The sequence below is a fragment of the Hemibagrus wyckioides genome, linkage group LG07, assembly GCF_019097595.1.
Source record: "Hemibagrus wyckioides isolate EC202008001 linkage group LG07, SWU_Hwy_1.0, whole genome shotgun sequence".
NCBI classification, from domain to species: domain Eukaryota; kingdom Metazoa; phylum Chordata; class Actinopteri; order Siluriformes; family Bagridae; genus Hemibagrus; species Hemibagrus wyckioides.
Genome location: NC_080716.1, coordinates 10,617,976 through 10,639,757, shown reverse-complemented (window position 1 = coordinate 10,639,757; position 21,782 = coordinate 10,617,976). Strand labels below are relative to the sequence as shown.

Below are 21,782 nucleotides of genomic sequence, written 5' to 3'. Positions count from 1 at the left end.
GCTATATTTGGTAATCAAGGTCTCTCTCTAAGCTGGTTTGCCGTCTTGACTTTAAAATCATTACATAATTACATACATACAATACTTTAAGAAATCACGTATCCCATCACAAAGTTACAGTAAGATGATTGACGTGTATGTATATTTTCGAAAATGTATAGCACAGAGTGCGCTATTTTTGGCTTCAGTTGTTTTGTATTTTTAATGCATTTGCAGAAAATGTCAAATAATATATGACTGATTCTAATATATATTGATTCTAGATAGTGAAGGCTGAGGGGCTTCTCTTGCCCATTTTTCATCAACACCTGTTGAATTCACATTTCAAGCATTTCCAATCACCTAAAATGAACCTTCAAATGCCAGTGGCTTGAAAGGGTCATCCTTGTAGCAAAATGAGCGACTAACCCATCACCATGATCGCTCGTACCACCAGCTAATGCTGGGATCATACGGTGTGCAAACTTGTTCTTTAGGTTCACCAAAATAAGAATTAACAAGCAAAGCAAAGCATGCTTTTGTCTCAAATTAGTGTTAGAGTGGTTTTGTTATTTTTTTCTTTAAGTGGTATGCCACCTAATTCCAGATGCAGTTTTGCATTTCTTAATAAAAGTGACAGGCCATGCTGGTTCCAAAGAAGAAAAAAAACAACAACCTCAAATCACAAACACACCGCCCAAATTTGCTTGCCTTATTGTACAACCAGGTCTGAAGCTGCCCCTGCCTGCCATAACCTGTGGGTGGCCCTGAAAGAACGCGTTCCTCGAGCGGACGGCCCTTACTCTTACGATTAGCTACCAGGAAAGGATTTTCTTTGAAACAGATTGGCTGAGAGTCCACGAGACACTCCTCTTCCTGTGTTTCCTCTGTGACTGGGGCTGATGGACTCGGGTCCTGCGGCATAGCTGCGGTTTGTCTGGGTGCTGCTGGGGTTGTAATTGAGCACAGTGAGGATGAGGGAAGGACAGGGGCATCTACATGGTACAGGGTTGCGTGAGCTTTCTCAAAGCACAGGGGTTCTATAGTGCCAGACGACCTGGCCTGAAGAGCACTCTCCATGGGACAGGATTCAGTAAAAGAAGAAGACAGCTGAAGAGTGAGAGAGTAATGAAAGAGGGGTGTAAGAGTGAAAATAATACAGGTAAAGCAAGAAGGAAACAAAAGAGGAAAAAAAAACTGATCGGAAACAGATGTCATAAGACTAAACAGCCAGTCATATTATGATCTATATACAGCTATCCCATCTTGGAGAGATATATCACAGTTTAGAGTTACCACAACATGTCTCACTACTGGTCAATATCTGCCTCTGTGTGAAAACACTTTGCCAAGACAAAATCTCTCTATTGCTAAGATCTCTATGGTCAGCTTTGATAGCCACATTGGATAAAGAGTCATTAAGTCCAGGCATAAAGATCACTCAGCAAATCCTATGACTACTAAATTTGAGACTTCCAAATCTAGCCTGGGCAATACCACCACTCTGAAAATAGTCACCTTGATAACAGTGGTGCTGTAATGCATGGGGGTTGGTGCTCTATGCTCAGAGAACAAGGTCAGTGGAGAGGAATGCAACCCAAAGACCTTTCAGTAAAGACAGCTGCACACTATGTCACACTCCACGGTTTATTAAGGACATGACTGTATTTATCATTTGCACTACACACAGAAAGAGCTCATTTTCTGAGATAATAAAATGCCTATCAGTCAAAAAGCACTGAGAGACTGAAAATAGCTAATGAGTCCGTTAAGATAAGAGGCAAGTGGCATTTCTCGTTTCAATCTCACTGCACATAGTTCAATACCTAGTCTAAATATTCATGCAGAGAAACATCACTGAACTCAACATTACAAGCCTCTACTCCTGACAAAATATGTCTAGATGATACTGTGATAAGTCTATGATACGTTCCCATGAGCTAACTCCCCCCTTCCTTCTTCTTGCACTAGATCACTCTCCTTGAACGGCTTTGCCAACAGCTGCATGCCCGAAGTAGGCTAAATGTTCAAAAATGCAAACACGCTCAATGTGGAAATACATTTAGATCTAGCTATATTTAAAACCGTCATGCGTATAAATCACTAACTTGATTAAGAAATTAATAACAGCTTATCTTTTTTATCAAGCAATAAGTAAAATGGCACACACAATAACAGTATAAGTAAATATACTGTAGCTAATAGAAAATATTGTAGCTCATATTAAAATCTAAGCATCGATACAACATAAATCTAAAATAATGATATACCTACTACAGCATGACGACAACCAGACCTATGTCAAGTTTCTATCCAAAATAAGTGCAACTAGGTAAAGCCACATTCAAAATGTATGAAAAAACAAAAACACAATCAGTTTAAAAAAAAAATTACACAATGAAAAGTAGACAGAAGGATTTAAGAAAATGGAAATAGAAAAGGTTTAGAAAAGAAATTAGTACAGAAACTCACTCCAAAGCGAATTACAGGGTCAGAGATTTGTGGTTTGCTCTTCGTCTGCTGATACAAAACTCTTAGAGAAGTGATTAAGCACTATCATGGGAACCTTCCTCCTCAGTGACCGGCCCACCCACCCATGACTAGCATGTCCAACCAACCACTCACATACTATCATTTTTAAAATAACCTCTGAGCACTTGTCAGCTGTCATCCTAATACCTCTGTACAGATCACTCCTGAGAATAAGAAACCAGTCACACCGCACTGTCTGAGCTACAGAAGACTGAATAAGTATGTAGGTATTTCTGCAACTTGGCATGACTAAATTATGATCAAGAAGTCAGGAGTGTGTTCTGCAGAGTAAACATAACCCAAAGGACATGGCGAAAGAGCATCGATGCATTTATTTGCACAGCAATGCAAAGATAGTCCTTCACAATAGTTACCAAAATGTGTACCTGCTACTAAAACATCCGATTTTAAATTTTCAGTTTTAAATGATCAAAATTGCCATATTCACAATATCATTTAATTGACTTGCAAAATCAGCAAAGGTGGTAACTAGAATGTTATTATGGTTTACATGGTCCTCCTTTTGCTGCCAAAACAGCCCTGACCCATCATGCACTGTGTATTCTGACACCTTTCTATCAGAACCAGTATTAACTTCTTCAGCAGTTTGAGCAACAGTAGCTCGTCTGTTGGAGCAGATCACACGGGCCAGCCTTCACTCCCCACGTGCATCAATGAGCCTTGGCCGCCCATGACCCTGTCTCTGGTTCACCACTGTTCCTTCCTTGGACCACTTTTGATAGATACTGACCACTGCAGACCGGGAACACCCCACAAGAGCTGCAGTTTTGGAGATGATCTGATCCAGTGGTCTAGACATCACAATTTGGGCCTTGTCAAACTCGCTCAAATCCTTACACTTGCCCATTTTTCCTGCTTCTAACACATCAACTTTGAGGACAAAATGTTCACTTGCTGCCTAATATATCCCACCCACTAACAGGTGCCATGATGAGGAGATAATCAGTGTTATTCACTTCACCTCTCACTGCTCATAATGTTATGCCTAATCGGTGTATACAATATAGTGTTAAGAATCGTTGTGTACACAAAGCCTTCTTAGAAAATTTTCCTGGTCTTTCTATGGTTACTACGACTAGCACAGATACACTGGTATTTGTCAATGTTCTTTAGCACCACATTCATGAAAGTTGAAGGTGTGTAAATGGATGATCAGGAAACGTGTCCTGTATGGAAACAGTCAGAGGTCCAGACTCACCCGATTGACCCTCTGCAGGCTGGTTGTGGGAAGAGCTGCCAGTGTCTTGTAGTCCAGTTTCAGAGGTCCAGTGCTCATGCTCTGCAGAAAAATTACAATAAACCATTACACTGTCATATTATACGTTTTGTTTCAGCAGTACAATAGAAGCGGTGCAACAGCATAATTGTTTGTTAAGATTTAAAGATCAGTGTTTCATAAGGAACAAGCAGATGTGCGGCTGCAATTCAACTCCAGAGCAAAGTGTTGCCCTCAGATGGCCCAGGATATCCCAAAGCAGCTGGGGCATAAAGCCTCACCTCAGTCTCCTCCTCCAGCAGACGAGTAGCCGCTTCACGCTCCAAGCGCATACGCTCCTTCAGCGGAAAGGGGGTTGAGAGGAGGGGGTAAAGGAGGAGGGGTTGGGGGTGACCAGTCACACAAATGTGGTCATAGACCAAAAAGTAATGGACACATGGCCAGTGGACACACGCATACGTCCATTCAAACGATGGGGAAAGAAATGACGTTGGGCACAAATGAATAATGCAATGGGGGAAAATGTGGCAAGAGAGATGTTAATAAAATGAATGAATGAAAGGGTGAGAGTGAGAATGACACCCATGTCCATTCAGGAAGTGTTGGGGGAAAAGAGGGGAAAAGAGAGGAAGAAAAAGGACAGAACCCACATATATTAGCACAAGTCATAAGGGAAGCTGTCAGGAATTTGGAAAAGCTTCTGCTGTTGCCCTGAACCCATGTCCTCTATGACAAACCTATGAGAGCCCTGCGTTTGTGAGTCCACTCACCACTTTCTCCATCTCCTCCCGCTCCCACTGAGACGTCTCTCTCACCATCTCAACCTCCTTTTGGAAGAAAATGGCAACATGGTTCCTTTTTTTTTTTATTCCTGCCTCTAACGTCCCCTAAGAAATGTCCTACAGACTGATGTACAAACAGCTCACCTTCTGCATGATGTCCATCTCTTCAGGGCTCAAATCTCTGTCTATTGAGGAGATGCTCTCCATGCTGTTCTTTCGAACAATTCCACCAGCAAATGGGTTGGCAATGACACCTGGAGATGCCTGGGTAAAGAACAGAGAGGAAAACCACATCTGAGTGTTTTGGGCCTCGTTCTTGTGTGTGCAGTCAGAGTTTCAGCTGAAAATTTACCTCCACGCCAGCGACGTTTCTGGGGTCAAAGCCATCACACACCAGCATGACCAAGGTATCTCCCGTGGCACGCAACACTCTGACTGCCTCCGTGTGAGTCATACCAAGGAGACTGTGATTGCCCACCTCCAGGATTCGCATACCCAGCCTCAGACGGCCATCTCGTGCTGCGGCACCACTGGAGCTCACCTAAACAGCAGAGATAAATGTAACATTCCTTCCTCCCAGCCTAGTAAGCATGAGATATGCTCAAAAATCACATTTTTACCTTGGAGATGAAAATTCCCTCATCTGTTGGATCAAAGGGGTTGCCTGCATGCCCTCTGGCTCCTCCTCGGATGCTGATGCCAAGCTTCTCTCCAGGCTGCTTGTGAATTACAATTTCCTGCACACATTGAGACCAGGGAATTCATTCTCACACTCCAGTGTATCTGAGGGCATGCTCCATCTAAAAGGTTTGTGGGTGTCTATGTGTACGTACCTGCATGCCAGGTGGTGAGGGGTCTCTGCGAACCAGCATGCGGATCTCCTTGCTGTTAGAGAGCAAAGCTTTGACAGCCTCCTGGTGGGTGGCGTGTCGCAGGTCAATGGAGTTTACCTCTAGGATGCGATCACCAACACGTAATCCACTCTGACAGGCTAAGCCATGAGGGATCACCTATTTACACATGAAAAAGGTATTCAGAAAATGTAAAACAAACATTTTATATTAAGCTGCTGGCAAAGCTTGGCAAAAAAAGTTACCTTTGATATAAATACTCCTGGTTCAGTGATGCCAAATGGGTGGCTGGCATGGTCACTGCCCCCGACGATGCTCAGACCCAGAGGACCACCCGTTTTCACTAGTGTCACTTCCTGTGAGGGCAAGATACAATGTCATAATATATCACATTTAACCTACTGAAAGTTGCTCTCTATTCAGTGTTAACTTTTCTAAAAATAAAAACTACTGAATGAAACTGTTTCAAAATCACTGCACTCGAATTAAACAGCACAATGCTTTTAAAACAATTCCCTACAAAGTCTTCAGAAGGGACAAACGCTATCACAACACATCCACAAGAAAGCATTCATACCGTGCACCATTTTCTCTGGGATGCATTTATGTTATGTTCCAAGAAAAAGAGGTGACAAAAATAAGCAAAGCGGCTTCATGCAGTATCTTACAACCCTAAAATCAATTCTCATCATCAAATAATCTATTAAAAAAAACTACAGGTTCCCATTTTATGTATACATATAAATATCCGATAAACAAACCCTGATTATATTTTCAGTCATCAAAAAGTCCTGTAAAATATTGTCTTGCTGAATACTTTTGAAGGCTCTCACCTCTATGGGGTACTCATCCTCCATGAGATGGTTCCCCAAGCGGTCATCTCCAGCCTCATCTTGATCTGGTGAGTCTGAGGGCTCGGGAGGAGGAGGTGAGTGGGAGCGTGTTCGGCCCGGGGAGCCGCCCGTGCTCGCTTGTTCCCGCTCCACTAGCAGCGAGATGGTAGGGGACGTGCCGGTAAGCAGCGCTACTGCTTGGTCATGTCTGGCTTCTGTCATGTCTACACCATTGATCTAAAGCAAGTCACACACCACAAAAGGTGAGCGGAAGGTGAGGGGAGTCGAACCAGCAGCGCTGGACTTGATGGAGGCAGCGGGTCATGCTTAGGAACTAAGCATCATCATTATATTGTAATCGCTAACAGGTACATGTGTATTTATGTTAGACAATTCATATAGCCATACATTTTTTTCATTCAGGCAGATATTAGCTGAAACAAACTTCAAAACGGCACCACTACAGCACACTCAATTAACCACAAACTTATTTAAGGTATAATTTATGCTATGATTTCAAAGATTTGGTCTTTAAGTGATAAACATGCATACAGCCCCAAGCAAGGGGTTCGTTTAGCCTGATTAAGGGTGAAAAGAGGAGTGAAAACCAAAGAAATGTTTCAGCCACCGAAAGCGTGCAAGAAGGAAAGCATAAGCTTTGCAGCAAACTTTTCAAAACCCAGCTCAAATACAACTTATATGCTTATTCATCTCTTTCTTAACTACATCTAGTTATGCTTAAAATCTTCCATAATAGTGTGTTGAGTTTATTTTCGACTAACTAGCTAGTCAATATCTGAAATTGTTAATATCTTAAAATTCTCAGGTTTGCCTTTACCAATTTTAAACCCTTTTACTCTTCAAAAGTGTGGCCTTAAACTGACAAAGGCAACGGAATAAAACACTCAGACTGTGTAAAACTAATAGCCCAAGTACTTCTTAAACTAGTCTACTCCTAAATTAGACTATCAGTTGGTTAATTTCACAATAGTGACAGAGACCAGCACTGACCATTCAGTATCGGCGCTTACCATTGGCTGCTGCTATTATAACAAGTCAACAACTTACCCATAGACCCACAGAATCCCCCCCACCCCACCCTCTCATTACAGTGGTCAACACCAGGCAAGCAATAAGAAGTGTGTTAATGTGTCCATGCGAGGACAGTGAAATAGCATGAACTCAAAAAGAGATAAGGAGGGTTAAGGAGAGATCAAGAACAGCTGAAATTGGAAATCCATCTATATTAAAATAAATGCAGAACAGTTGGGGAGGGTGGGGGTACATAGTTACACATAATGACACACTTACAACACAACCATGTGTCGTCTTCAGCAAAAGAAGAGGAAAAAAGGCAGAAGGTTGAGAGCATGCAGAAGGGTCATTTTTGTGAAACAGATTCAATAACTAAGCAGGGCATATTAAATCTGTCCCGTGGTTCATTTATAGTGCCAACACAAACAACTTCCTTAATTTTATGCTATCTTAGTGAGAGAGAAAGAAAGAAAGAGAGAGAGTGAACTTCACTCACAGATATGACTCTGTCTCCCACGTGAAGGATATTGTCTCTATGAGCAGCACCTCCTTCAGCAATGCGAGAGATGAAGATTCCCTAACATGGAGGAAGAACAGTAGGTGTTACGATGACACAGCAAAACTGCAAGCCCAAATAAATGAAGGTTTCGTCAACAAAAATCAAAACATAAAAATCAAGACATTTAACATATTTTATCTATCAACATATTGCCATTATATTTAGAAAAATGTCATTGTTCAAAATGTATGTCAGTGTTTGTGATGAGCTCTCAGGCAAGGTTTATACATTTTTACACAAGAGTTCCTTCCAGTCCATTAATTTGACTGGTCTAGTGGTGCGTATAGGTCTTATAACCACTCTGGGGCATTTCACTGTGTGTATCACTCTTCTCATCTGTGTTTGGCACGTTTGTGTTCCGCTTCATAGATCGAAAGTCACTACAGTAGTACTAGAGACATCAGCATACACGCTAATTGAGCATTTGGCTGAAAATATATAATGAACAAATCAATGTGAGCTAGCTAGGAAGGAAGGATACAGTAACTCGTATAAGCAAACGTGTTGTGTTGAGCAGAAAAGCATCTCAGCATGCAGACAAAATTGAAACTTGAGGTAGTTGAGCAACAGGCAGGACCACATCAGGGTCCACTCCCGTCAGCCAAGAACAAGAATCTGAGGCTGTCCTGGGCACAATCAAGCTGAAGATTCAACGGGGGGGCATTCTTCCGGTCTTCAGCGGTCCAGTTTGTGGGAGTCTGTGCCCAGGAAAGCACTGCCTTTCTACTCACCACAGCTGTAAAGAATGCTTATTTGAGATACTGTAGACTTCCTGTCAGCTCAGAGAGGGTCAATCACCTCTGCTGTCTTTCAACAACAAGCTGTTTCAGTCAGCAACCCCTTCACTTACAGGATTTTTTAACCATTAAAGATTGTTGTGTGTGAAAATCCCAGAGATCAGCAGTTTCTGAAATACTCAAACCGGCCTTTCTGGTATGAACAGCCATGCCATGATTGGGGTCACACATTGATGTCTGATGTGAAGCTCCTGCCAAGTGCTGTGCTGCTGCCACATGATTGGCTGATTAGATAACGGCATGAATGTGCAGGTATACAGGACATTGTACATTACCTACATTACCCAAAATGCCATGCCACACAAGAAAAGTCAAAAGCTTGCTTAAATTCTGCATGGGACTGGTTTCATGTTAAAACAATTATGGCTAGAGGTTTTGTATAATTGTATTGAAGTATTACTGACAGCTTCACTGCATCACATGCACTTAGTCAAGTGTACAGGTTCCACGTCATAGATATTTAATCAAAAATTTCTAAAACATACACACACACCCACAGTCATTAACATGCACAAAATATTCTTGTCAGACTGATTACCAACACAAAGACCAAAGCAGGAAAGTCGGTCAGAGCAAGGCAGCAAGACTTACATTTACTCAGCATTCAGCTGAGTGCACACGCAATGGCCGTCTCCTTCTATAGCCCTTGAAATGTTACTGTTTGATATTTATGTAAGGTGAGCAAGAGGGCAGTAACACACGTGGTTTTGTGTGATGAGCCCAAAATACACTTCTTCTCCACCCTGCCTTAAACACCAGTTCCTGCTCAGATGTCACAACTTGCTATTCATATCTCTGTTGCCTTGGTGGCACCACAAAGCACTAAACTGGAAAAGTGCAGGAATCGCTGGAACAGAGCCTTTACTGGCAGTGTGATGTGAGCACAAGTATACTGGTTCAGATCAACAGCACTATAAAAGATTTTCACTTTCACTTGCAAAAACACTTTCAGTAGAACGAACCCTGGAGAACTGAAAGACTAAAGCAGGACACGTGTTTCATAACTTTTGGGTTATAAAGTTGTATCTGGGTGAAAAGCAGAGTTGAAATCTGGGGCATGAAGTTGGCATATGAATATCGAAATCTGAGGCCATATGCTACTAGCTATTGTAACCTCCTGGACCACTGAAGACCAGCTGCAAAAACCTTATAGTATCAAATGTATATTAAATCATTAAAAAAAAAATTAAGAAGTATAAAAGTAACAACACAAAGAAAATCACACATTCCTCTAGTAATGCTGACCAAAATGCCAGAGATCTGGTACACCTTTACTTTTATATTCAAGTGTAAGCAAGTGTTTACTACATGTGTAGAGTTCCTGATTTACCATGTCTCCTGTACGATATGGGGTGGAGCCTTTTCCACCAGCGATGCTGAAGCCTAAGCCCTTGTCGTTGCGGACTAAGCAGGTATTCAGACGCAGGCAGGGGCCTGTGTTAAGGGCAGTGGATCCAGATTCCAGGTTGAACGGAAGGCCGAAGGACCTCCTCTCCCGGGGAAAGTAATCATCCTCTGGTCTCAGGGGTGTAGTGGTGATAGGGTTCTCGGGCTCTACCATCCTCTCACGTAGCACAGTCATGGTCACTGCCGTTCCTGAGCTCCGTAAGGCCTCCACTGCCGTGTGGTGCTCTGCTCCATGCAAATCTACACTGTTTACCTGAGAGCACAGGAAAGATATGAATTACACTTGTGTCTGGCTGTATAAATAAAGTCAGGAACGCATTGTGTCACTGAACTTCCCCCAAAACATACCTCAAGTAATTTGTCTCCCACTTTGACCCCAGCTCGTGCAGCTGGACCATCCTCTGCCACTCGGGAGATAAAAATACCCTACAGAGAAACACACTAATATTCAACCAGCATGCATATTACACTAAGACAATAAATCATCTTTTAATGGTAAACTAATGTACCTCATCATCTCCCTTGTAAGGAGTGGATCCTTTCCCCCCAGCTATACTGATGCCTAATCCACCACTTTGTCGCAGGATGCTCAGGACCAGCTATGGGTAAAGTGCAGGGATCAGACATTCAACAACCTTTCTTTAATACCTCCATAAACACGGTGTTAAAACTTTAAAGAGGGGACATTTCTCTGAACAAATTCCCCCTTCTAATGCAAGGGTGTCCAGTTGTAAAAGGGCCGATGTGGGTGCACCCTTTCATACCACCCAAGCAGATGACACTGCTGGGTCAAACTGTGCGTTCAAGTCCTCCTGGGAAGTTGGTATTTACGAGTTGGGAACACATGATTACAACAGCAGGTGCATTCAAGTGATCAGAGCAAGAAGGCGTACCTTCTTTTAACTACAAAAAGATACAGAAAGGTTTTTAAATTTCCATAAAGAACAAAGAATGTTATGTGAGCATTCAATGTCAATTTGGAAAGCCACTCTAAACTTTCTTCATATCGAATCGTATTCAAAGCATTTCTCTCCTATAGATGCTTAAATGTTAAGAAATTTGCCTGTATCTCAATTACTTGCTGCTCAAACTTCAAAACAAATAATTACGACTTTGTGGTGATGCTCATGCGCGTTCAAATCGTAAATACGATCTTTCAGACACGACTTGACCGCACCATATTGAAAGCAAAGCTCAACAGGTGGCATCGGGTGTAGCTCATGCTTGACTGGAATGAAAACCTGCACTCATACTGACCCTTTGTGGATAAGATTGGACACCCCTGCTCTAATTAAGGTCCACTTCTTTATTAAAATCAGTGGGTTTTTTTTTTTTTTTTTGGTAACTTCCTTAATCTAGAAAGAGTGACAGCTGAGTGAAAAATGCACACTGCAGCAGTCACTCCAATCCAATCCGAACATTCAGTTTCCTTTCCTTACTCTTACGTGACCTCTAATCCAAAACAGAAGAGCGTGTCAGTGAACAGAACACTGAGAAACCTAATTTTGCACTGCATTAGATCATAGGAATTTGCGATCAGTGAGCACTTACGGAAAGGAAGCTATGAATGTTAGAAAAGGATATCGCCTTTAACTGTGACTATATTGATCTGATTGATGCACCTTTTGCAAAATGTATGCAATAAGTCAATATTTCACTTGGACACATGCCAAGGACTTTTTTTTAATTAAACCTAGCTATATTAAAATTACATCCTTGGGGTAAATCATTTGTTTACGAGACTAAACAGAATGACAAACCTAAATAAACAACATCACCATCTACATATTGACTACATTACACATACAGAAACAGCCACATGCTAAGTGGATTAATATGTGTGGGGGAAAAAAACAAAACAAAAACCACTGCATCATACGGGTTAGTCGATAAGGAAAAAGGGTAAAAATAAAAATCGAGTAAATGTGCTGAGGAACAAGGTGGATGCTGGCAATTCTACATAAGCAAGGCATGCAAAATGGACGGGAACACTACACTTGAATGACACAGAGGGCGTAAAAAAAAAATAAAAATGGACAAAAGCAATAAAATGTAGTGAAGCATGACGCTCTGGGCCAGTGAGGTTCAATAGAGATAATTTATGCAGCGTATTCATCGAACCTGGTGACAAAGGTAGGGGGAATATATGGACAGCTGATGACTTTCTCTCAATGTTTGCTGACAACACAGACAAGTCATCACTTATCAACCTCTGAATACGGCAAACCTGCATCTCATTCTGGTTTACACAGGAAGTAACTGATAAAAAGCAATAAATAATAACGACTGCCTCGGGAATATGTAATCATGGCTATCGCTTTAATACAATAATAGCAGATTGCAACATAACTAAGGCTGTGATAGACATAACCTGGGTTTGGAAGCTGGATCTGCATCACTTTTAAACTGCTAGGTGGGGATGATGGGTAGTACATCATATTTAATAATTAATATTAATTATATGTATTATTTCATTCTAAGTTATTAACCTGTTTGACTGGTCAAATGAATTGAATTAACCCAAAAGGTAGACCTAGAAAACAAATCAACATTTAAGAATAAAATGACTAATAATATAGGAAGTGAAAAAATGTTTCTGGAACATCCATCCATTTCCTGTACCACTTATCCAGTGTTGAGTCCCTGGGAGCCTGGAGTTTATCCCAGAAGACTTGGGGCACAAGGTGAAGGAAACACCATGGCTCGAACCCATCAAGGGGCACAATCATACACTGACACTAAAGACAATTTAGAGATGCCAATCAGCCTTTGTCCTTGGAATGGGGGAGGAAACTGGAGTATGTGTAAAAAAAACCCTTGAAGCATGGATAGAACATAAAACTCAGGGCAGAGGCAGGAACCAACCCCTTAAACCCATAGGTGAGAGGAAATCATCCTAAGCACAAAGCCCATTGTTTCATTATGTTCAGTAAAAACCAATCTGTGCTGAAGGGATATATGCAGTTAAAGCGGTTCCTTGACTCCAAAAGGTTTGAGAAACCCCTGTTTACAGGATACAGCTAAGAAAATGTGTACATCTGTCACGCCTATCAGTTTTGCATCGGCCTAATAGTAATATGCCTGTTTGTTATGGTATTATGACAGACGTCAGGGCTTGTAGCTCTTGGTAAAGTTGTTATGGCTTTGCCAGCATAACACAGAAAACAGCCATGCTAGTTGAAAGTTGTGCTAAAATCATCAAGATGAAGTATGAGTCAATGGAGCAAAGGTGTATGGGCTGTGGTGTTTTTTTAAAAAAAAAAAAAAAAAAAAAGATCAAGCAGTGGTCAGAGCAGTGTCTATGTGGATAATAAAGGTTATAGAAAATTATTAGCCGGGTCTTCTGGAATAGTCCCTACGCACATCCTTAGCTTTACATCAGAGACGTGAGCACTGGAAGAGGATGATTCCGAAATCAGACCAATAGCTGGCTCTAGAGATTTTTTTTTCCCCCTAAGAAAGTTTAACTTTGTGCATGATAAATTGATATACTGATCAGAAAATACTCGTCTCATTAAAAGTTTTAGTATCTACATTAATCAGTATTTAATTTGCATCCTGTTTGTGCGTCACTGTGTATCTCTGTTCTACCATCACATTTACACAAGTTTTCTATGCTACCCGACACTGTGCTCAGGTGCATCCCAATGTTCACTGATCGTCCTGGATCATCAATCATGCTACAACTTCATTAAAGTTCACTTGCTGCAGTAGAATGGACATGAGTAGCAAAGGCACACTTTGTCTTTCAGGCCATGTTCCTTAGGTCCTGTGCTGAGATGGGAGAGGGTAAAGTACATGTGCATCTCAATCAACGCCCTAGTTCAGTAAATGTTCAATGCACTAAGAACACCGTTTAAGTCTGTCTCAAATCACAAAACTGTTCCAGTGCACTACAACGATTACTCCCTAAAATAAATCCCACAAGGCACCACAAAAACTAGGGATCATCGATGCCCACTGTCATCTTTTCGGAAGCCTCTCAGCTTGAAAAATATGGCAGATGAACTTTACGCCAACTTCGACTACAAATGTAAGTTATCGGTGTTGTAGCTCTCAAATGATTACTTACGTTAATGATGATTAACTTTGTGTTTTATATACGTTTTTTTGAGTCGTTTTTTTAAATCCACTAGCTAAACTACGATCCTGCTAGTTAGTACAGGATCTAGCAGTAGATTAGGCTAATAAATTTATATGATATGAAAGTGAACAATAAAATCTGTTAGTGTTTGTACAGTGACTGAAGAGGAAATTAGAACGTCACTGGAAAACTGACTCATCGGTGTCTTAATGTGTATAATGATTTATGACTGATAGGGAGCTGATTGAGACGCACACTATCTCTGCAGCACTCCGTCTATCAGGTGTTTATGGTTGAGTGGCCAGACTCCTCTGTAAAAGGCACATAAAGGACTCGGGGGGCCATGAAGGCTGAAAGACAGAAAGAATCCTACAAGCAGATTACTAAAAACACTCTGGATTATGGGTATGAATCTATCGAAGATTAATCTCACTACCAGCAGTACCTGCTCTCTGCTTACTCCAGTCTATACACCACATCACTAGCAGGATCTCACTGTGGACTTTATAAACCACACTGTTTGACAGTTTACCTAAGTGTTTTTAGATTATTAACAGTAAAAGAGTGCTGCACTGCTTTTGTCGCAACTTTAAGAGAAGAAACTGTGGTGTAGTTGGAAGTTTTTTGTTTGGTTGCACTGTCTTATTTATTATTTGAACAAATTTAATCAATAAAGCTGCACTTCCCACACGACGAGTCTAACCTGAGTGAGGGTCTGCATTGAGGAATAGTAAGAGTTCCTCAAAATCGTCACTGGTGTGCTCGTACAAGAGCACCTGAACATTTGTGTCAATGTGAAATTTTTAAATGACCTCGAAAAATTGTTTTTAATTGACTTTAGATGAGGAGAGAAAAATGAATGCATTATGAATGTGAGACCGTAATGAGCTCTGAATATTTTCTGAACATGGTACACGTGTCCGAGTTCGAGAAGAGGTTTTGAAATGCTACTGCGCTGCTGATGTGATCGATTTTGACCATCAGGTGACCGTAACACTGCCGCTGTCAAACTGGACACCTGCAGAACCATACTGAAACGGATCTTTACCAGATCATTGCTCCTGGGCCACAGAGTTTGACAGATGAGTGAGACAGAGAGAAAATAAAAAGAGGGGCAGGCAGACAGACAGACAGACACAACAGAGAACGAGCAAGCCACAGGTATAATGGAACCCTGGTTTAAAGCATATGTATAGTCAATCTTCATATCCTGAAGCTTGTTTTTTTTTTTTATTTTTTATTAAAGTCAACTGGCAAGCATAAACACTGATTAGCATCTCTTTCTCTCATCCAGGGTTCCATCATATTTGTGGCTTAAGCATTGAGTGACGGTGAGCAAATCCCTAGTTATTGGCCTCAATTATCCAGTGGTCTGTTTCTTCCTCTCCACTTCCTAACCACAGTGAACGAGTGGGAGAGAGACTGAGTGAGAAAGAGAAAGAGACAGAGAGAGAGAGACACAGCTGGATGGAGAGAGTAGGTACAGACCTCTTCCTCCTCAATTCGAGCAGGCTCAATCAGCAGATTATTGACTTGATCAAATGACACCCCCTGTTAGGATAGGAACCAGCAAGAGGGCATGCGGATTAGTGAGGCCAAAATGAAACCGAAAAAAATAAATAAATTAATTAAAAATTAAAAATCATCAGCACTCGCATCCTCCAGGACAACCCGCATCAAAAGAATGAATAAGGAAGTCACACTGCACCCAGACACACACACACACACACACAAAAATGAGAAATGAAGAGCAGCTTTGGGTCAAATGTTTTGCTTGGCAATAATGCTAGATCATATAAATCTATATATTTCATCACTAAAAGCTTTCTCTGAGAGTATCACAGTGACTTTTTGTTCCTTCGTAAACATCATTTATTTTTGTAGCTGTAATGAGGCCGTGCCGCTGAAATGTATTCTGACACCAGCATGTCTAGAAAATTTTTCCTTTAAGGCTCATACTTTGTCAATCAAACTGCGACTGCTAATTAATATTACTATTAGCAGTAATAAGTACTAATAAATGTGTGACAGGTTACACTGATTTTAGACCAAAGTGCTTGATCTTGCTTCCTAAAGCAAAAATCAAGGAGTCGTCCCTTTCAAATTTCTAATAGTAGAGCTGCTCAAGAGAATTTCAAGCTAAATGAAAATTACAGCTCATTAGGTGGCTCATAAGGCAATCAGGTAAGAGTGCACTGCAGTCTTCCAACATATATTTCTCTTCATCACATGGTTTAAGGTCAAACACAGCAAGGAAAAAAAAAAAGGACACATTAATTTGGCATTAACGCAATACACACACACACACACAAATGTCCCACGCACCAAAAAACAAAAATCACTCCATCTACATATAAACACAGACATCTCACACACCCACACACACCTTCCTGGGTCCCTGATCCCATTTGGTTTGAGAATGCTAGTCAGATATAGGAAATGTAGATACTGTAATGGGTTACATTTCACGTGTGTGTGTGTGTGTGTGTGTGTGCGCGTGTGTGCTGTTCTGTTCATGGGGAGGACGTTTCAGGATGTCAGATAAATCCATCGAGAAGAAGAATCCATCGACATGCGATGTAGAATTAGAATGTGCAAGAACACAAGGTATTTTTTTATCTTGTTACATTATGTTTTAGTCTTTTACATGATTAAACTTTGTGTTATTAGGCAAGTGTGTTAGTGGGAATTCATTTCATACGAATTTAATTCAATACATTTAACAGCATCAGCAAAATGCTAAAATGTTCAGACCTTAGGATCTTAAATGCTAAAATGTTCAGGTCTTAGGATCAGTTCTGTCCCACTGTACATTTATATTATTCAGATCCCCCAGGACTTCATGGAGTTTTCTGTGTTCCCGGGAGCCAAAAATGCTTGATTTTGAAACGGATATTCCCCCCAAACTTTTGTGATTCATTATGCAGAGCTTTTGGTGCTTTTTTTCTCCAGAAAACTACTTGAACTGTTGAAAGTGCAAGCACAGGATTCTTCATTTAAACTCCTACCACATACGTAGTTACTTTCTATGATCGCTCATGATGTACTCATGTTTACCACACATCTTCTTACAGCCTCATAGTGGCTTACAAGGAATTCAATCTCATGCTCGTGTGGTGCAGCAAAGACGTATAAAAACAGTAAGGAGCAGCATCTAGATCTCCTATATCCCTGATGACACTATGCATAAATAAACACACAGGATTTTAATTTGTGTTCAGGTTATTAACTGTGTATAGTAACTGTAACAAACCAAACATATGCTAACATTAATAAAACAGCACTTAATATAGATAGGATCAGGGAGCCTGTAAGCATGTCACACAGCTATGAGGGGGAAAAACAGCTCAGTTAAGCATCATGGATTCATTCAAATGTGTTATTTTTGAATTAAATGTTATCCTTTATGAAATGAACTGCCTTTCACCCAGTGCCTTATACACAACATTTGTGAAAAAGCCACATGATTTCCTGGAAAGGAGGGGAGGGGGAAATCAACAAGATGGCAAATAATGATGAGGAGCAGCAGAGCATGGGGTGGGTGGAGGCAGTGCTCAAGAGGGGCGTGGCCAGGTGTTGAAGGTGGAGCATGTGTGGGACTAAGAGAAAAGGCAAAAGGAAGGGGTGTTGTCATTTGACGTCCCTATCTGTCAATCAAACAAGATAATCGACTAAGCCTTCTTTGCACTCGGGTCTGGCAGTGCTGACTACATGCAGCCTATCCTGTTAATCTGGGAGCAATGCGTCATTCCATGCCCTGAATCCAATTACTAAAGAGTGAATGTGGGTGGAGGTGGTGTATGGGTACGCCAATCAACATGATATAAAGATCCTTCTAATAATGTACTTAACGTACTCCTAAAGCCCTTTTTACATCAGACGTGCCGTACCATAAAGCATTATCTTACCTTGTATATGTAAATTATCTGTCCTTACAATCAGATTGTAATTGATCATTGTCTCTTTCTAAGAAATGATGCGCTTAATGAGATTTCCAGCCCTATGCTTAATAACAGGTAGCACTGTGCAATATCATGTCGCTTGTATCATTCAAAATGGGCTTACACTATGATGTCATTATGAGACGTGACCTTTCTTGCCTTTAACAATGCAAACCTGTACTGCGTGCTTAGTGTAACACTAACTCTGTTTCTCCAGCAAAGTCGTGTCTATCCTACTCTGGGTTAGCCTTACCTTCACCGGCTGCAGCGAGCTGTTCACCTGATTCAGCCTGCTGTCGACTTGATCAGCCACCTCTGGTCTCCGCAACTGAGGAGTGTTAACCGATTCTTCTTCTTGCTCCTCCCCACCCTGCTCTTCGCTGGGTATTCGGGGGACTGACGTGTTGGCTTCGGTGCTGAAGCTCTCCAGTAATGCAGCTACAGCCTCAGGTTTGGGCAGCTTGGTGATCTTGAAGTGCTTCTTGTAGTGTGGTGTGTCCTTGCGGATGAGGCGCTGTTTCTCGGCGGGGAAGGGTGCTGGCTGAGCCTCGCCATCGCTACGCTCGTCTTCGTCCTCCTCATTTTCGTCATCCTCGTCCTCGTCACCGCCGCGGATAATGGGCTCTTCAGCAAAGTGCACGGTGGGCTGGTGGAGTTAGAATGGCATGGAAATTTTAAGTACAGCCCTAAAGGTTTGGATTGTAATTTATTTAGCCCATTTATATAAACTTAAAAAGTCACACTATGACTAATTCTGTATTAAAAAGCCTTTAGGGGTCAAAACACTTATTTTTTCCCACCAGATTGTGAAAGTAGTATCATTCTGTGTAAACTCTAGAGTTTTGTGTGAAAACCTCAGGAGATTTCTGTAATACTCTAACCAGCCCATCTGGTACCAATATCCATGCCACGATTAAAGTCACTGAGATCACAATTTTTACTGCTCCCATTTTTCACACTTGATGTGAATATTAACTGAAGCTCTGGCATTTGGCCTCTGCTAAACGATTAACTGATTAAGTATGAATGAGCAGATGTACAGGTGTTCCTAATAAAGTGGTCGGCGACTGTATATCCCGTTAATACCTCGCTGTATTCTGGATCGTCGTCGTCGTCCTCTTCCTGTTCGTGCTCGTGTCTTTCGCCGAGGTCCACCCCGATGCCGTTTACTTTCTGCGTCTCGTCGTGAGAGTTAGCCGAGGCGGTGCTGTTAGAGACCTGGGAGTCATGGCTCTGATTGGACAATCCACTCATACGTTTCTCCTGTCAACAAACAATAAGTCAGAGTGCAGAATAAAACCTCAGCCACAGTAAGAAAAAAAAACATCTGTAACATGAAATAAGTGATATGCTTTAAATGTAACTGTTAAAGTAAACAAACTACTAAACCTCTACAGACTAAACAAAGAGAGAGATTCTGCAGTAGAGGTCTTGAACAATATGCGGGAAAAAAGTACAGCTATAAGGAACCAATTAATAGGGCAGGACATGAGTTCTGCTTACAGAGATGTTCTTAACAAGATCCCTGGAGATTCCATTAAATATGAGAACGGGTGTATATACAGTTTCATTTCAGTGGTGTTGGGGAGAAAATCTAACAGAAGAAAATGTCTGAAAGAAAGACTACTTTTAAAACATAAGAACAAGTCCTGCTCGTCTGTGCTCGGGTATTTCTCAAAAGCACCCGGAAGATATTTCCAACATCATCCGACGTTCATGCTCGTCTGTAACATGAGCAGGAAGAAGAAACAGCAGGAGGAGGCAAAAAAAGATTAAAATACATGTTTGGTTGTTCATAGCTAGCTTTGAAGAATCTGATGGTGCTGCAGTTTTCAGTTGTGCTCTCAAGTAAGGATTATTTATATTGGACTTGAGACTGAGCCGTTTCGGTTAGCGAACCCTAGTTTGACCACTCCTAGATGTTTTACAGTCTTACCTGAGTTCAAATGCTCCAAGATGTAGGCTTTGTAAAGCTAAGGAAGTTCACTGAGACATAAAACCACTTTTTTTTTCCCTATCTGCATGGCTTTTATGATACTTTGTGATGGATTTAAATACAGCAATCACCACCACACAAAATACAGACCTCAGTGTCTGGGGAGTCCAGGTCATCATCTGGCTTAGCTGTGTAAGCCTCGTTCCTTCTGGCCTCGATCACATTCTTCATCACTTTCAGCTCGCTAGGGTGAGGGGTGGCTCGCCTCTGCAGACCCTGCTGGTTGAACACAAAGGAATATCCCAAAATTATCCTGCGTGCATTGAGCAATACATAGGAAAAGCTTCCAACACAAATTAGTGCACACACAGAGGCAACACACAAACCCAGCCTCACCTTCCTCTCCGCTGCGGTCTCATCATCTTCCTCGTCGGCCTTGGTTTGGTCCTGGAACTGGATGACGGATACTCTGTTCAGATTAGTGTCTGTGGGCCAGCTTTCATCCACGCTGCTCTGCAGTAGGTTTTCTAAAGAACACATCGAAAAGGGCAAAGTCAAACAACAGTCAGCTAACAGCGGTTAGAACTGATTGGGTTTCGTGAACAAGGAGGCGAGCCTCACCTAAGCTGGGTGTAGGCTGTTGGGGCAACAGGTAGCAGGTGAGCACCTTCTCTCCTGTCCGCTCGTCGTCCTCGGTCTGAAACTTGAGCATGGGTTGTGACTGGTTCTCTGCCAGCCACATGGCCTTGAGATTCAGATTGGCTAGAGAGAAGGGCAGGTTCTGCAGCCTACAAAACATTAAGAAGAAAAGAAACAGGATCAGTTTTGTGGTTTTGTAGAGAAACCACCGACTATATAAAAAATAAGTTCATCTGACAAATAATATACTCATCATTTTAAAATAATATACTGCTGCTGCTATCGTGTAACCTCCTGATCTGCTGCCCTTGCCACTGACATCGAAAGCTATAATATCAGAGGGTATGAACGCAGAGATCCTATATAACGTTCTGTGCCATGGCAGCCGTCTTGATTGTGTGTTCATAAGGTCAAATAAAAAATAAACAAACAAACCAGATCTGTAGTTCTCACCTGTTGCCTGCCACATCCAGCACATGTAGCTCTGTGGCATTCGCAAGCTCAGCCGGCAGCTTGCCCACACGATTGTCTCTGAGCGAGAGCACATTCAGACTGGCACAGCCGCCTAATTCGGCTGGGACGCTGCTCAAGCGGTTACGGTCCACATTCAGGTTGGTCAGCTTCTTTAAGTTTCCCAGAGAACTAGGAAGTGACTACAGGAGACAGAAGAATGAGATGAGAATATTCCATTTAGTTAATTCAATAGAATTGAACACATCTCAGCAGCAAATTTCTAGTATCTAGTACTTTCAGAGGAGCAAAACTAATCAGAGGAACACCAAAACACAGCTAAGCACTAGATGAGGGTTAGTTTAAGCTACATCTATAGATGTATCTTGTATATAATATAATACATTTTTAACATGAATTCATTCAAATCAGCATGAGGATTTCACTTTTTCAGGACTTTGGTACCTGTAGCAGATTCTCTGTCAGCATCAATTCTGTGAGGTTCTCGCATTCACCGATTGAATCTGGTAGATGCACCAGGCGGTTCTGGTCCACTTTGAAGATGGATAATTGCTTCAAGGAGCCTATACACAAGAAGAGATGCTCAGAGTTAACAGCAACACAAAGTTCTGCCATTGAAAGAATGCAAAATTAGATGCAGTACATGGTAAGACCTTGATCCTACTGTTATCAAACTTCCACTAGAGGGCAGTATTGCAG

The 21,782-nt window shown here is 41.6% G+C and overlaps 1 protein-coding gene across 16 annotated transcripts in view; it reads right to left on the bottom strand.

Moving 5' to 3' along the window:
* The window catches only part of scrib (scribble planar cell polarity protein), a 79,324-nt gene that overhangs the window by 14,690 nt on the left and 42,852 nt on the right, over positions 1-21,782 (bottom strand). For 10 of the 16 annotated variants that reach the window (XM_058394456.1, XM_058394463.1, XM_058394468.1 and 7 more), the window contains exons 9-29: positions 21,528-21,646; positions 21,066-21,265; positions 20,595-20,761; positions 20,370-20,500; positions 20,124-20,252; positions 19,124-19,300; positions 18,291-18,683; positions 15,585-15,647; positions 10,522-10,611; positions 10,361-10,438; positions 9,936-10,265; positions 7,746-7,826; positions 6,215-6,451; positions 5,627-5,737; positions 5,364-5,540; positions 5,151-5,267; positions 4,883-5,071; positions 4,675-4,794; positions 4,519-4,575; positions 4,030-4,086; positions 3,731-3,811 (exon numbers count right to left, since the gene is read on the bottom strand). In XM_058394456.1, the coding sequence (XP_058250439.1) occupies positions 3,731-3,811; positions 4,030-4,086; positions 4,519-4,575; positions 4,675-4,794; positions 4,883-5,071; positions 5,151-5,267; positions 5,364-5,540; positions 5,627-5,737; positions 6,215-6,451; positions 7,746-7,826; positions 9,936-10,265; positions 10,361-10,438; positions 10,522-10,611; positions 15,585-15,647; positions 18,291-18,683; positions 19,124-19,300; positions 20,124-20,252; positions 20,370-20,500; positions 20,595-20,761; positions 21,066-21,265; positions 21,528-21,646 (3,104 nt within the window). The remainder of the gene's footprint in view (positions 1-3,730; positions 3,812-4,029; positions 4,087-4,518; positions 4,576-4,674; positions 4,795-4,882; positions 5,072-5,150; positions 5,268-5,363; positions 5,541-5,626; positions 5,738-6,214; positions 6,452-7,745; positions 7,827-9,935; positions 10,266-10,360; positions 10,439-10,521; positions 10,612-15,584; positions 15,648-18,290; positions 18,684-19,123; positions 19,301-20,123; positions 20,253-20,369; positions 20,501-20,594; positions 20,762-21,065; positions 21,266-21,527; positions 21,647-21,782) is intronic. The other 6 variants (XM_058394457.1, XM_058394461.1, XM_058394458.1 and 3 more) reach the window with 5 other exon arrangements.